The sequence below is a fragment of the Eretmochelys imbricata genome, chromosome 2, assembly GCF_965152235.1.
Source record: "Eretmochelys imbricata isolate rEreImb1 chromosome 2, rEreImb1.hap1, whole genome shotgun sequence".
Taxonomy (NCBI): Eukaryota; Metazoa; Chordata; order Testudines; family Cheloniidae; genus Eretmochelys; species Eretmochelys imbricata.
This window is the reverse complement of record NC_135573.1, coordinates 67,485,572-67,497,506: the sequence shown is the minus strand read 5'-3', so window position 1 is coordinate 67,497,506 and position 11,935 is coordinate 67,485,572. Positions and strand designations below refer to the sequence as shown.

Here is an 11,935-nt window from a genome sequence, read left to right as displayed (position 1 = left end):
ACTTGTTCATGGCTTTCTAAATTGAGCATCACCTGCTGTCTAACAAAAATAGAAAGACAGGTGCCCTGCTTTCCTCTGCTGTAAAATGACTGGCTTTTAGTTTATCAGCCCTGCCACTGGATTGTCACCTCATTCAGCCATCCCAGTTATCCTCTAAGGGCTGAGCCCAGGATTTTCAGAAATTGGGGGCCTAGAGCTAGGCTCTTAATCCATATTTGGGTGTCTAAATAAGAAGCCTGATTTTCAAAGATGCAGAGTGCTCAGCAGCTCCATGGGCTTCTAATGAGAGGAGAGACAGGCCGATAAATTGCCATTTTTGTGCACAAGTATCACTGTTCAAAATTAAAACTGACTTCACTAGCAGCTGCTGTGCACTCAGCACCACTGAAACCAATTGCCACCTATTCAGGCACCTAAATATACATTTAGGAGCCTAACTTTGGTTATCTATTATTGAAAATCTTGGTCCTATGTTTTATTTGTCTTTGAACTATTGTGCACACCTATGGTACTAATTATTAGTAATACAATATGTAGGTGGAGGTGCTCTGTGGAAGGAACCCAGTGACTAGATGTGTAGGAACAGAATGTAGAAGCAGCCACTTTGGGAAGCTCCTGGGCAAATTATGTATTGCTGCTCCTTGTGGCAAAGAGACCAATGTCAATAGAGCTCCTAAGTGAGCTGTCCTGCTTGGGAGCCTGGAAAACTGGGGGAGGGGCTAACTGAGGTTGGTATGGATGCCAGACCTGCAGTGTTGGGGTTGGGGTTTCCCATATAATCTCATCTTCTCTGTGCCACAAACCCAGGCCCAAATTCAAGGGGCTAAGATCCTCAGCTGGTGTAAACCAATATAGCTTTACTGATTTCGATAGAGCCAAGTCAACACACATTATCTGAGGATAAGCCCCAGTCCCAAAGTTGCTCCCCAAAGAAACCTCTGTCAAACACTCTGCAAGGTCAAAATTGTGGAGTTTTCCATTCAGTTTTTCCTTCTTCTGTGCACTTTCCTGTGGAAGGGAAACTTTTGACCCTTAATGGTTGTAGCTGAAAAGCCAGTTGCACAAACCTATATTGGATGAATGTAAAATATATGTCCAAAGAAACATGACATTAGAATTCCCTGGTATGCCAGGGAAGTTGAAGAAATGTTTTTAGTATTTTATACCGTGCTCATATGTTTTCTTGCTGCATAATAGCTAAACTTAGTGGATAGTAATAGTAATTTTAGTCTTTTAAAAAACTTTATTCCACTAAATTGCAAAAGTGAGAGGAGAAATCTGACCCATTTTAGGATATATTCGGTGTCCTAACTTTATAAGAAACCTAGGAAGCAAAGATAAAAATTAATCCAATTTCAATTCTTGCTGTGGTATGAACAGAAGGAATTGTGTGATTACAAAGAGCTGGTGCTTTAAATTATAAGTTTTGGTTATTCAGTGCTGAATGAATTTGACAAAGTGGTTGATTAAATGCACTAGTAGGAAATAACAAACACTTCAAAATCCATTATGCAGTTAGGATGAAGAATTTATTGTATACACAATTAAGCAGTTCTACTGTAGATGTGCGGTAGTGTTTAAAGAAAAGGGATAAGGTAACCAAAATAGTTTTAGCATGAAAACTACAATATAGACTTAAACTGACTAAAACAGAAGTTATTGACTTAAAAGAACACGGAACCTGAAACAACAGATTGCATCATTAACTAGGACAGTAAAAAACTGTACAGTACAAGCAACACATTACAATAAATTATGACCAATGAGGCAGTGTCTTTCATTTGGGACAAAAGGGGTAAAGGGGAGGATATTAAAATCTCATAAATCCACCATATCTCTTTTCCATCTCTGGAACCTCTTTGGAATAACTTTCCCCATCTTCATCTGAAGGGAGAAAAGAATCAGTGAAGCGCTTAAGAAATCCACCATAACGTTTCTGGTAGTCCAGCCACCATTCTGGCCTCCCTACTCTTCTCATAAAGCCACCGTATCTCTTTTGCAGCTCTTTGGCTTCATCTTCCAGTTCTGGACTGCGCTTGAAGCTTCTCATGAAGCCTCCATATCTTTTACTGACCTCCCCATCATTATCATTTATCTGTCGGTAATGTGAGCCTTCAGCGTTGGCCCCTGTTCCCAGAAGCTCCTTCAGCAGATCAGAGGAATTAGCCAGGGCGTCATCATTGGAGTTTTTCTTCATAAACCCTCCATACCTCTTAGTAAGGATCTCACCTCCGTTTGTTTCCTCCTCCGGTTCTACATGATAAAGCTCGTCCATTTTCTTCATGAAGCCACCATACCTTTTCATGAAGCCACCATACTTCTTTGCTAGCAAATGGTTCTCATCCTGTTCTTTCTTGTTGTCCCCTGGAGCACTGTTGCCTTCCTCAGAAAGATCCAGTTTTGTCAATTGCATAAGCTCCTTGCAGGTTTCCCAGGCTTTGGCAGAAGGCAGTTTTCCTTCACATTCTAGTGTGCATGCCTGAAAAATTGATGGGATTTACTAAGAATGTTTTAAAAGAAACAGACACTCTAATGTCATCTTGTCTTTTTATTTTTTGTTAAAGGCACAAGCCAATCTCTAGATCAGTGATACTCAGACCTCACAGGTTCAGGAGCCAAACTAGCCATCAACACTACCCAAAAGACCCACAGTAGTGTGAATTAATTGTTTCATTTACTATAGTACTAGATATTCATATTTAAACAATATGACAGGGGAAATATTTAGGTTTATACATATTATTCTCACAGCAAAATGACTGACCAATATTATTATTTTATCAACTACAGTTGGTTGTAAACACAGTAAAAGCATCCCAATTAGTTAATAATTAAGTCATAGTGTTTTAATATTATGTGCTGCAAAGAGCCACAGGAGACACATTAAAGAGCCACTTGCAACTCACGATTATCAGTCTGAGTATCACTGCTCTAGATACTCATTGGCTGGAAGGAACTTCCCTCATGGACATCTTATTCCATAATTTTTCATTGTGCCATTTCTTGTGCCTTCCCCTCAAGCAGCTGGTATTGGTAGTGGTCACTGTCAGATAGAGGATACTGGACTAGATGGACTACTGGTCTGATCTGCTACAGCAATTCCTATGTTTCTAGTTTAAACAAAGACATCCATTTGCACGCATACATCTCTCTCAAAGAGGTCTGGAACAATTTATGAGCACTTCTAAGTAATATTCTATATTTAAGTGTACAATTTAGGGAGGTCAAAAATGTCTCGTCAAAAGGATTTTGACAAGGATTAAGTAAGATTAGGTAAAACTGAGTAATCAGCAGTAATACTGAAATTATTTCATCTCAGAAAAGTCATTTCCACTCCACTAGCTCATAATTTGCAATAGGTGGGCCTCTGAGAAATGATTAAATCATATAAAGGTATGATCTCCTATGATCAGATTTTTGCAGTTGTGAAATGCATTTATTATATTTGAAATGTTATGTTTGTTTACATTATTAACCTTATTGTCCCATCATCATCTTTAATAATAAATAAAAATAAATTATGATACCTAATTTACCCTTTTATAGTGCCTTCCATCTAAGGATCTCAGAAAGCTTTACAAATGTGAAAATAAGCCTCAAAACAGCTCTGTGTAGTAAGTAACTGACTACCTCACTACTTCTGTAGTTACCTGTGAGTTAAGTCCTAAGTGTGATAAATATATTAAGAAAAAGCATCTATCAATCTACTATATATGCTATAGCAAGACAGAAGATTTATGGTACAATTATTTCCATATTAGTGATTACTCGAGAGTTAAAGGTTCATCTCAAATTGAGTTTAAAGTAATTATGTTGTTAGCAACATTCTACTCCCTAAGCTATTACAATTTTTCTTTTTAACTGGCACTGCATGACTACGTCCATGTGAACATATTTGGGTTATTAAAATAATATGGTCTTAGCTGGAATCTGATTTGGAAATCACTGTAATACAAAAAACAAGAACTTTTTTTTTTGGTTAATGGATCAGTTTAAACAATCATTCTCCCACCCCCAGAAAAAACATACATCACACACTTAGTATATAATAATGGTTTGATTACTTCCTATAGTGCTCATTATGATAAAAGTAATAGTGAACTCACTAGTTGTTAATGTCTTTAGAAACATTTATGTTTTAGAAACCAATAGTATGTAAAATATTGTATGATACTGTACTTTTTCTGATTTGGTATATCAGCTGATAAATGCTATTGCTGAACAGGATTTAACACTTCCTTAAATAGCTTTGCTGTACAAGAAAGATTGTTAATGTTAACTTAGGCTTCCCAATTAACACTGAGAATTCACTGAAATAGACGTACAAAATTCATGTGGACATATATGTCAACTGCATTCAGAATATTTTTTGTGTGTAACTGCTGTGGTTAAAGAGGTGCTATTATTTCTGTTATAAACAAAAATGTTCAGTGATTTATAATTCAGCTGGATTAGGGTCCAAACCTTCATTCCTCGTGCACTGAAACAATCACAAACTTTCCATTAATTTCAATAGGAGTGTTGAGTGCACAAAGACTGCAAAATCAAATCCTTGAGGTCAGAGTCTGCAAGGTGCTGCTGAATGTCAACTGCAAAGTACTCAGCACCTTATTCCCATCAATTTCCATGGGAATTGAGGACACCCAGCATTTGTCAGAACTAGACCCTTAAATTCCATGCAAGGTGCCATTGTGAATATATTTTAAAATAATGCTAGTGTTTTTTAACTACAGAGGACACACTGAGTTTGGATGGTTTCTCATGCTTTAACAGGCTGTACCTTAAGAACAACTTAAATGTTGCAAAGAGTCCTGTGGCACCTTATAGACTAACAGATGTATTGGAGCATAAGCGTTCATGCGTGAATATCCGCTTCCTCAGATGCATGTAGTGGAAATTTCCAGAGGCAGATATAAATATGCTAGCAAGAATGTCTAGACAACTACAAAAGAAGTTTCTCCTCTCTTGCTGTTCACACCTCAACTGCTAGAAGAGGGCCTCATCCTCCCTGATTGAACTAACCTCCTTATCCCTAGCCTGATTTCTTGCTTGCATATTTATACCTGCCTCTGGAAATTTCCACTACATGCATCCCACGAAGTGGGTATTCACCCAGGAAAGCTTATGCTCCAGTACCTCTGTTAGTCGATAAGATGCCACAGGACTCTTTGCCACTTTTACAGATCCAGACTAACAGGGCTACCCCTCTGAACTTAAATGTTGTAGCCCTACATTTTACAGGCAATGTCCTTTGAGCCAACTAAATGCTTCCCGATATCTGGAAGAAAAAAGCTCTTATTGAGGTATTGCTGCTCCTGTAGGGCTTGTTCCTCCTCCACCGGGAGCAGGCTCAGATTCTTAGGACTGACCCTGCCAGAGGCTGAACTCTCTGGCAGGGATCTAGCAAAGCACTCAGTCCCACTGACTTCAAGAAGCAGGTGAATGGCTCCATTGAATTCAGTGGGACTATTCACTACAGCGTGAAGAGCTGTGCTTGGCCCGACCTCAGCCAGAGCGCTCGGCGGCTTGCACCTCTCCATGGTGCCGTCTCCTAAACGAGAAGCTCCAATACCTAATAATAAGAGGAGCCAATGAAGGCTAAAAATACAGCCCAGCATCATGTCATCTTCCGCCGTCCTTCCCGGACGGAACTGCTGCAGCCTTGAGTCTGAATTTTCTTGCTTTTTTGGATTTAAGAGTTTTACCTTGGCCGTTAATTTTTTTAAAACTTAAACTTTTTTTCGTTTAAATGAATACTGTCAAACAAACAAGTCAAAACTAGTTTCAGCTACTTCTTCTACCCCCTGAGTGTGTCTCTTAGCCATATTTTTGTTTGTTGATCTCCCTCCCAAATCACAGACGAAGAAGAAGAAATATTGTTTCTCTCCCTGTTCTACTGCGAAGGACCCGCACCAACAACAGGGAGATCTGTATGACTGGATTATACAGGAGAACTGTACACAGACCCATGCTATAAGTATAGGATCCAGTGCTGTCAAATGCACGCATTACATACACTGGCAGTCTGACCATTGTTCTCTAACCTCTCCCTGCGATAGAACGGTAGGTGCTGTAACAATGAGAAGTGTAAATTTACGTCGCGTTTGCACTTTTTAAACGCATGTTATGGAGTCGAGTGGAGATTTACCGTTCAAGCTATGACTTGGTAACTGAGAAATGGAATAACAGATTTAAAGGAAATCTTTAAACTCCCATGTCTTTGATGACTTGTCCTAGCTGTGTAATCACATAATGAGACTCCTGTTCTGCAAAGTTATCCTCAAAGGACAAACAATTTTCATTCTAATGGAAGGCAGTTTATAATGGATGGTTGTCGAATGAGAAGACAAGAACAACGCCATATCCTATACGGGAGAGGCTTCTTTGCTAAAGGAACAGTTCGTTATTAGGGAACGCCTAAGAGGGAAACTACATCGGAGCCCAGGGTGAGACGTTCTCGTCTCGAGGGGATTCGAATACAGACTATTTTGCCATTGGTTCAGTTCTGTTCTGCCTTTACATCTCATTATTCGCTGCTTTCTCTCTTTTAAAATGTGATGGATTTGTTCTGAACCAGAGACTTGGGCCGGAATTTCTGCAGTGATTCCATTCTTCTCTAGGCTTCAATCTCTCTTAGTCCCACCAGGATCATCAAAAGGCTCCCTGAAACTTTTTTGCTCCCGGGAGCTTATCCTACGAATTCTCAAAATTAAACCTAGTGATCAGGGTAACTTTAGACTCACAGGTAAAAGGATGATTTCTTTTAAGGGGAGAAAAGGAGTACTTGTGGCACCTTAAAGACTAACATCCGATGAAGTGCATCCGATGAAGTGAGCTGTAGCTCACGAAAGCTTATGCTCAAATAAATGTGTTAGTCTTTAAGGTGCCACAAGTCCTCCTTTTCTTTTTGCGAATACAGACTAACAGGGCTGTTACTCTGAAACCTGTCATTATTTAAGGGGAGAGGGAGCTTAGTAGTTTTTAGAAGGGCCTGTTCCAGTCTCTCCTCGAGCTCCCAGAATAGCTCTGGTGGCATTTCTAGTCTATTTCACTCTAGCGGTGTGACATCAGACCTCCAATTGAAATGCTGCATTTTATGTTTTAAAGAAGATAATTGGTTCCAGCTGCGCTGGTAGATTCGAGTTCAAATATCAGAAACCCCCCTTATCTCCCGGGCACTGCCCTTGGGGCGAGGTCTTGTAAAGGGCCCAGCTCCCCAAGGCGTCAGTGGCTCGCTACCTGCCACCAGTGCAGGATGGGCCCCTGGGAGGAGGCATCATTGCCTGCTCTCCTCTAAGGCCCGATCCTCCCCCGGCACCTTGGAGCACCTGCAAGTGGACCTCAACAGTCAATTAGCTCAACTGACTCGCTGGGGCTGGGCAGGAGCTTTGTGGAGCTCTCCAGGGTGCCGAACTGTGCGGCTTGTCTCGGGGGAAGGAGAGCGCAGAGCCGCAGGAAAGCCAGCCCGCGGCCGGAGTATCTTGTCCCCCCACCCCGACAGCTAAACTCCCTTCTCTAACTCTGCTTGAGGGGAGCCGGCTCCTCCGGGAGCAGCTGCTGTACCTCTTGGGCGGCGTGTGGGGTGAGAGAGTTACTTGGGAATACATGGATCCCGCTTACCAGGGGGTTGATCTCTGCGTGGTGACCCAGCCGGTAGGAGCAGGAGGCGCAGTCCTTGCTGCAGTCCGCCTGCACTGTCCAGACAAGGCAGCTGCTGAGAGCCAAGAACAAGCCGCAAAGTCTCAGGAGCAACGCCATGGGCTGCGAAAAGAACAGGTCAGAAATCAGCCTGCCACCAGCTTCCTCCCTGGCCTGGGAGAAGCGTCCCCAACCCCACAGCCAGTCACACCTGTGCGGTGCCCCGGCTTCCTCCAAGCCTCAGACACTGGCGCTGCAAACTATTCACCAGCAGCGGAACGCGCCGCCCTGGTTAGGCACGGGACGCGGAGTGCAGCAAGTTGGAACACTTTGCGCTCTCTGTTCCGCAGCGGCAGACAGGGACAGCCCCCGGTTTCCCCGCCCCCACTTCCCTGGGTCGCCAAGACCTCAGCCTGGCTCTTCTGGGGTTCGCAGAGCTGGAGTTGTTCCTTTTTGCAAGCCCAGAGCCTGCACGGGAACAGGACCTAGCGCTGCATGTGAAGAACGAACTAAAAGTGGTTAACAGAAATTAAATCAGTTTTCCCCCAAATTGATTTAAAAGCAATTTAAATTAAAGCATTTCTCCTGCCACTCTCTTTCCCTGTCCCCAGTCATTATCCCGGACAGCCAGGAAAGAGGTTAGATACCAGATCTACAGAGATATTCGAAGGTAAAGCCTTGGAGCGATTGCCTGGCAAGAGTTTGTACGCACACAGCCTCCGAACAACAAAGCAGTAGCCTAGGAAACTAGACAGCAAAGCTGTTACAGAAATAAAACTCAGCCTAGCCACTGCAAGCAATGGTACTAGACGCCTCGCCCCAGCCCCCAGCCTAGTGCCGGTCCTTAGAGCAATTCACTCACATACATGCTGCTTCCTTGGGAGCCCGCAGAAGCTCCTCGGGAGTGAGCTGTCGCTTGCTGGAGCCTCTTGGTTTGAGCCCCTTGTATTTATAGAAGGGCTAAGCAATTTGTGCCTCTGGAGAAGCTCTAGAAGGAAAAAAAATACAGGAGAAATGTAATAGCTCGCAGTTACTGAGCATCAGCTTCAGTAAATCTTACAGGAGCGAGGAGGCAGGCGGAGAAAGTGCCCCGCTGGAGCTGCGGTCTGCTGGCCCCCTGCGCTGGCTGGCTGGATCTGTTTGCAGGGCTGGGGTGCTCTTCACCAAAGTCAGGGCTCTGGGAAGCGGATGGAGCCACTTTATAATTAGTCAAAAAGGGAAAAGCGAAGCCTCCTCCAATCGCCTCCGGGCTCCATCTGACGCAGGACCTACGAAATCCCACTCTGGCCCCCTAATTAGCGATTCTGCCTGGGAAGGGGATGAGCCAGGCGGGGAAGTCAGCGAGCACGTTTTCTGCCACCCCCCCCCCCGCCCCGCGGGTGGTTGGGGACAGCTGGGGGCAGAGGGCGGGGGAGGGCGTGCTCCAGGAAACGGCGTGTCCTTTGACAACCCCCACCTGTCTTTTGGGAGCTCTCCCACCGAGCGCGAGACGAGTGACTTGGGGGAGTTGTGGGCGCCAGGCGTGAGCAACCCCGGCCGCTTGGTCTGACGGTGTGAGTGACACAGGACAAGAGGAGCCCGCCAGCAAGGGGCAAGCTGGACCCCCTCCCCTCTTTGGTCCACGTGCTCCAGCCTTGCTGAAGTAGCAGAGCCGGGGAGAGCCCTGCCCCACTGGCTAACCACGTTTCTCTAGGTGACAGCACTAGGGGTTAGGGAAACTGGCGCACAGAGCGCACTGGGGGCTGAACCCCCCGCCCACTGGTCCGCTCCCCTTGATCTTCCTTAACATCTGGCAGGGCTAGACCATTCCACCCCAGCTGCGAATCTCTCACCCCCAAAGCTGGGGAAGGGAAGGCAGTGTGTAAAACTCCATCAAACCCCACTGGAAAGAAGAAAAGGCTCCAAGGGACAAAGCCGCAGGGTCAAGGAGATCCGGGTCACTAAAGACGGGGAGGGAGAGAGATTTTATCCCACCAGTGGTTCAACTGCCTCTTTGGCTCTTCCCATCTTTCTCACTTGTTTGCTCTACATAAGAACAACCCTACTGGGTCAGACCAAAGGTCCATCTAGCCCAGTATCCTGTCTTCCCACATTGGCAAATGCCAGGTGCCCCACAGGGAATGAAAAAAACAGGTAATCGCCAAGTGATCCATCCCCGCTGTTGCCCACACCTCTAGGTGAGGTTTGCTCTAGGTGAGGTTTGCTCGCTAGAGGGCGCCCAGCTCCTGCAAAGGCTGGAGGAGCAGCCAGGCTTGTGAGAGGGGTCTGCGCTTTAAGCTTTTGTGCACACTGGCCATTTGAAAATGAGCCCAATGCTCACACACACCCAATGGGGTTCATAAGATTGGCCATACTGGGTCAGGCCGACAGTGGCCAGTGCCAGATGCTTCAGAGAGAATGACCAGAATAGGGCAATTATCAAGTGATCCACCCCGGTCCAGCCCCAGAATCTGGGTAGTCAAGGTTTAACATATTCCTCTGTTATATGAGTGTTATAAACCTCATGGCAACACTTGAAAGACCCAGAAACCACTCTCTCCTAGACCTAGCTTGGTCCCTGGGTAAACTGTGATTATAAGGAAAGCTACCCAAGCTTTCAAGTTGCATAGTCTCCCTATTTGACTGATTTTTCTTCTCTAACTGATGGATATTTTGCCTATGGACCCAAAAACCATGATAACATTTCAGACCTCAGGAGTAAGGCACAATCTAAAACTGACCACACCTCACAGACTGAGTTGCTTCAGGAAGGTTTTACAGTATATTCTGGTCCCGTAAATTTCAGGACAGGTACTATCGCTTCCCAAGACCTCTCCTGATTGCATGTGAAAACACAAGTGGGTTCTCATAGGAATTAAAAGAACGGAAATGGATATGTTGCTTTAAAGTTTCTATTCACAAAGAATGACTATGATCTGTCGCAGGGGTTGGCAACCTTTCATAAGTGGTGTGTCGAATCTTCATTTATTCACTCTAATTTAAGGTTTCGCGTGCTAGTAATACATGTTAACGTTTTTAGAAGGTCTGTTTCTGTAAGTTTATAATATATAGCTAAACTATTGTTGTATGTAAAGTAAATAAGGTTTTTAAAATGTTAAGAAGCTTCATTTAAAATTAAATTAAAATGCAGAGCCCCCCCGGACCGGTGGCCAGGACCCAGGCAGTGTGAGTGCCACTGAAAATCAGCTCGCTTGCAGCCTTCGGCACGCGTGCCATAGGTTGCCTACCACTGATCTGTAGTGTGTGGGGTATTAAAACTATCAATTTCTACTGGAACCCAGGAGTGAAATTTTCAGTTTATCAAGGCATATCATAAAGTGTGAATGTACAGATTTCCCTCTAATTCTGCTTTATCTTCTACCAGATTAAACATATTGGACCAGAGCTGTATTCACAATTAATTTGGCTTCACACATCACACAGCTTTATGAAACTGCCACTACCTATGAAGTCTGAAGACACTGCCATAGGCAGGAGGCTGCATGAGTTTGGATCAGTTGTTGGACGCTTTTCGTTAATATGATGTGGGCTCCAAACACAAGACACTAAACATCAGTGGAAAATGGATCTTGTCCTTATCCCATCTCTTGCTCTGCACCAGCTGTGGAATGTTCTGAATTTAAGCTTTTGAAGAAAGTCAGAAAAATCTCTCATGTCCATAATTCCTTTTCCTCCCCACTCCACCCCCCATGGAAACGAAAGGTTTTGTATGTTAATAGCAATTATTATTGTAACAAAGCAACAGCAATTACACCTCACATCTCTTTGTATAAATGACACATTGAAATTATTACAGTTTTTTAAAAAAGCATGCCACAGCTGCCTTACGTAAGCGCCAATAAGTCCTTTGTTAAAAGTGCTGAATTACTTTTGTTTTTATTGTTTGGTTTTGTTGATATATTGTCTTTGGGGGAAAAACATTTTAAGTCAAAACGTGGCTATGAAATATACAGCAGTCACCTTTTAAAAGTTAGTCACACTAAGATTCATACATTCCAAGGCCAGAGGGGGCCATTGGGATCATCTAGTCTGACCTCCTGTATAACACAGGCCATAGAACTTTTCCAAAATAACTCCTAAAGTATATGCTCATCAAACATTCTAACATTATCTTCTAAGGACATACAAGAAAATGTAGCTAAGAAATCCCAGTGCTATTACTAGAACACTCAGAATGCTGCTTCTTCTTTAAATGCTGCAGCAAATTAGGTGTTTTAGAGAAGAGGGTTGAACAGCTGTGGACTGAAGTTTAAGGCAAGTTTTCCCTATTAGTTAATCAAGATACAGCTTCTTTCAC

The 11,935-nt window shown here is 43.7% G+C and overlaps 1 protein-coding gene across 1 annotated transcript; it reads right to left on the bottom strand.

Annotated features, from left to right (window-relative positions):
• Positions 1 to 1,810: 1,810 nt before the first annotated feature.
• On the bottom strand, positions 1,811 to 7,758 carry PENK (proenkephalin). Its single transcript, XM_077808993.1, has 2 exons — positions 7,621 to 7,758; positions 1,811 to 2,479 (listed from the first exon to the last, which is right to left on the bottom strand). The coding sequence occupies exons 1-2, from the start codon at positions 7,756 to 7,758 to the stop codon at positions 1,811 to 1,813; spliced, it is 807 nt and encodes a 268-aa protein (XP_077665119.1).
• Positions 7,759 to 11,935: the final 4,177 nt, after the last annotated feature.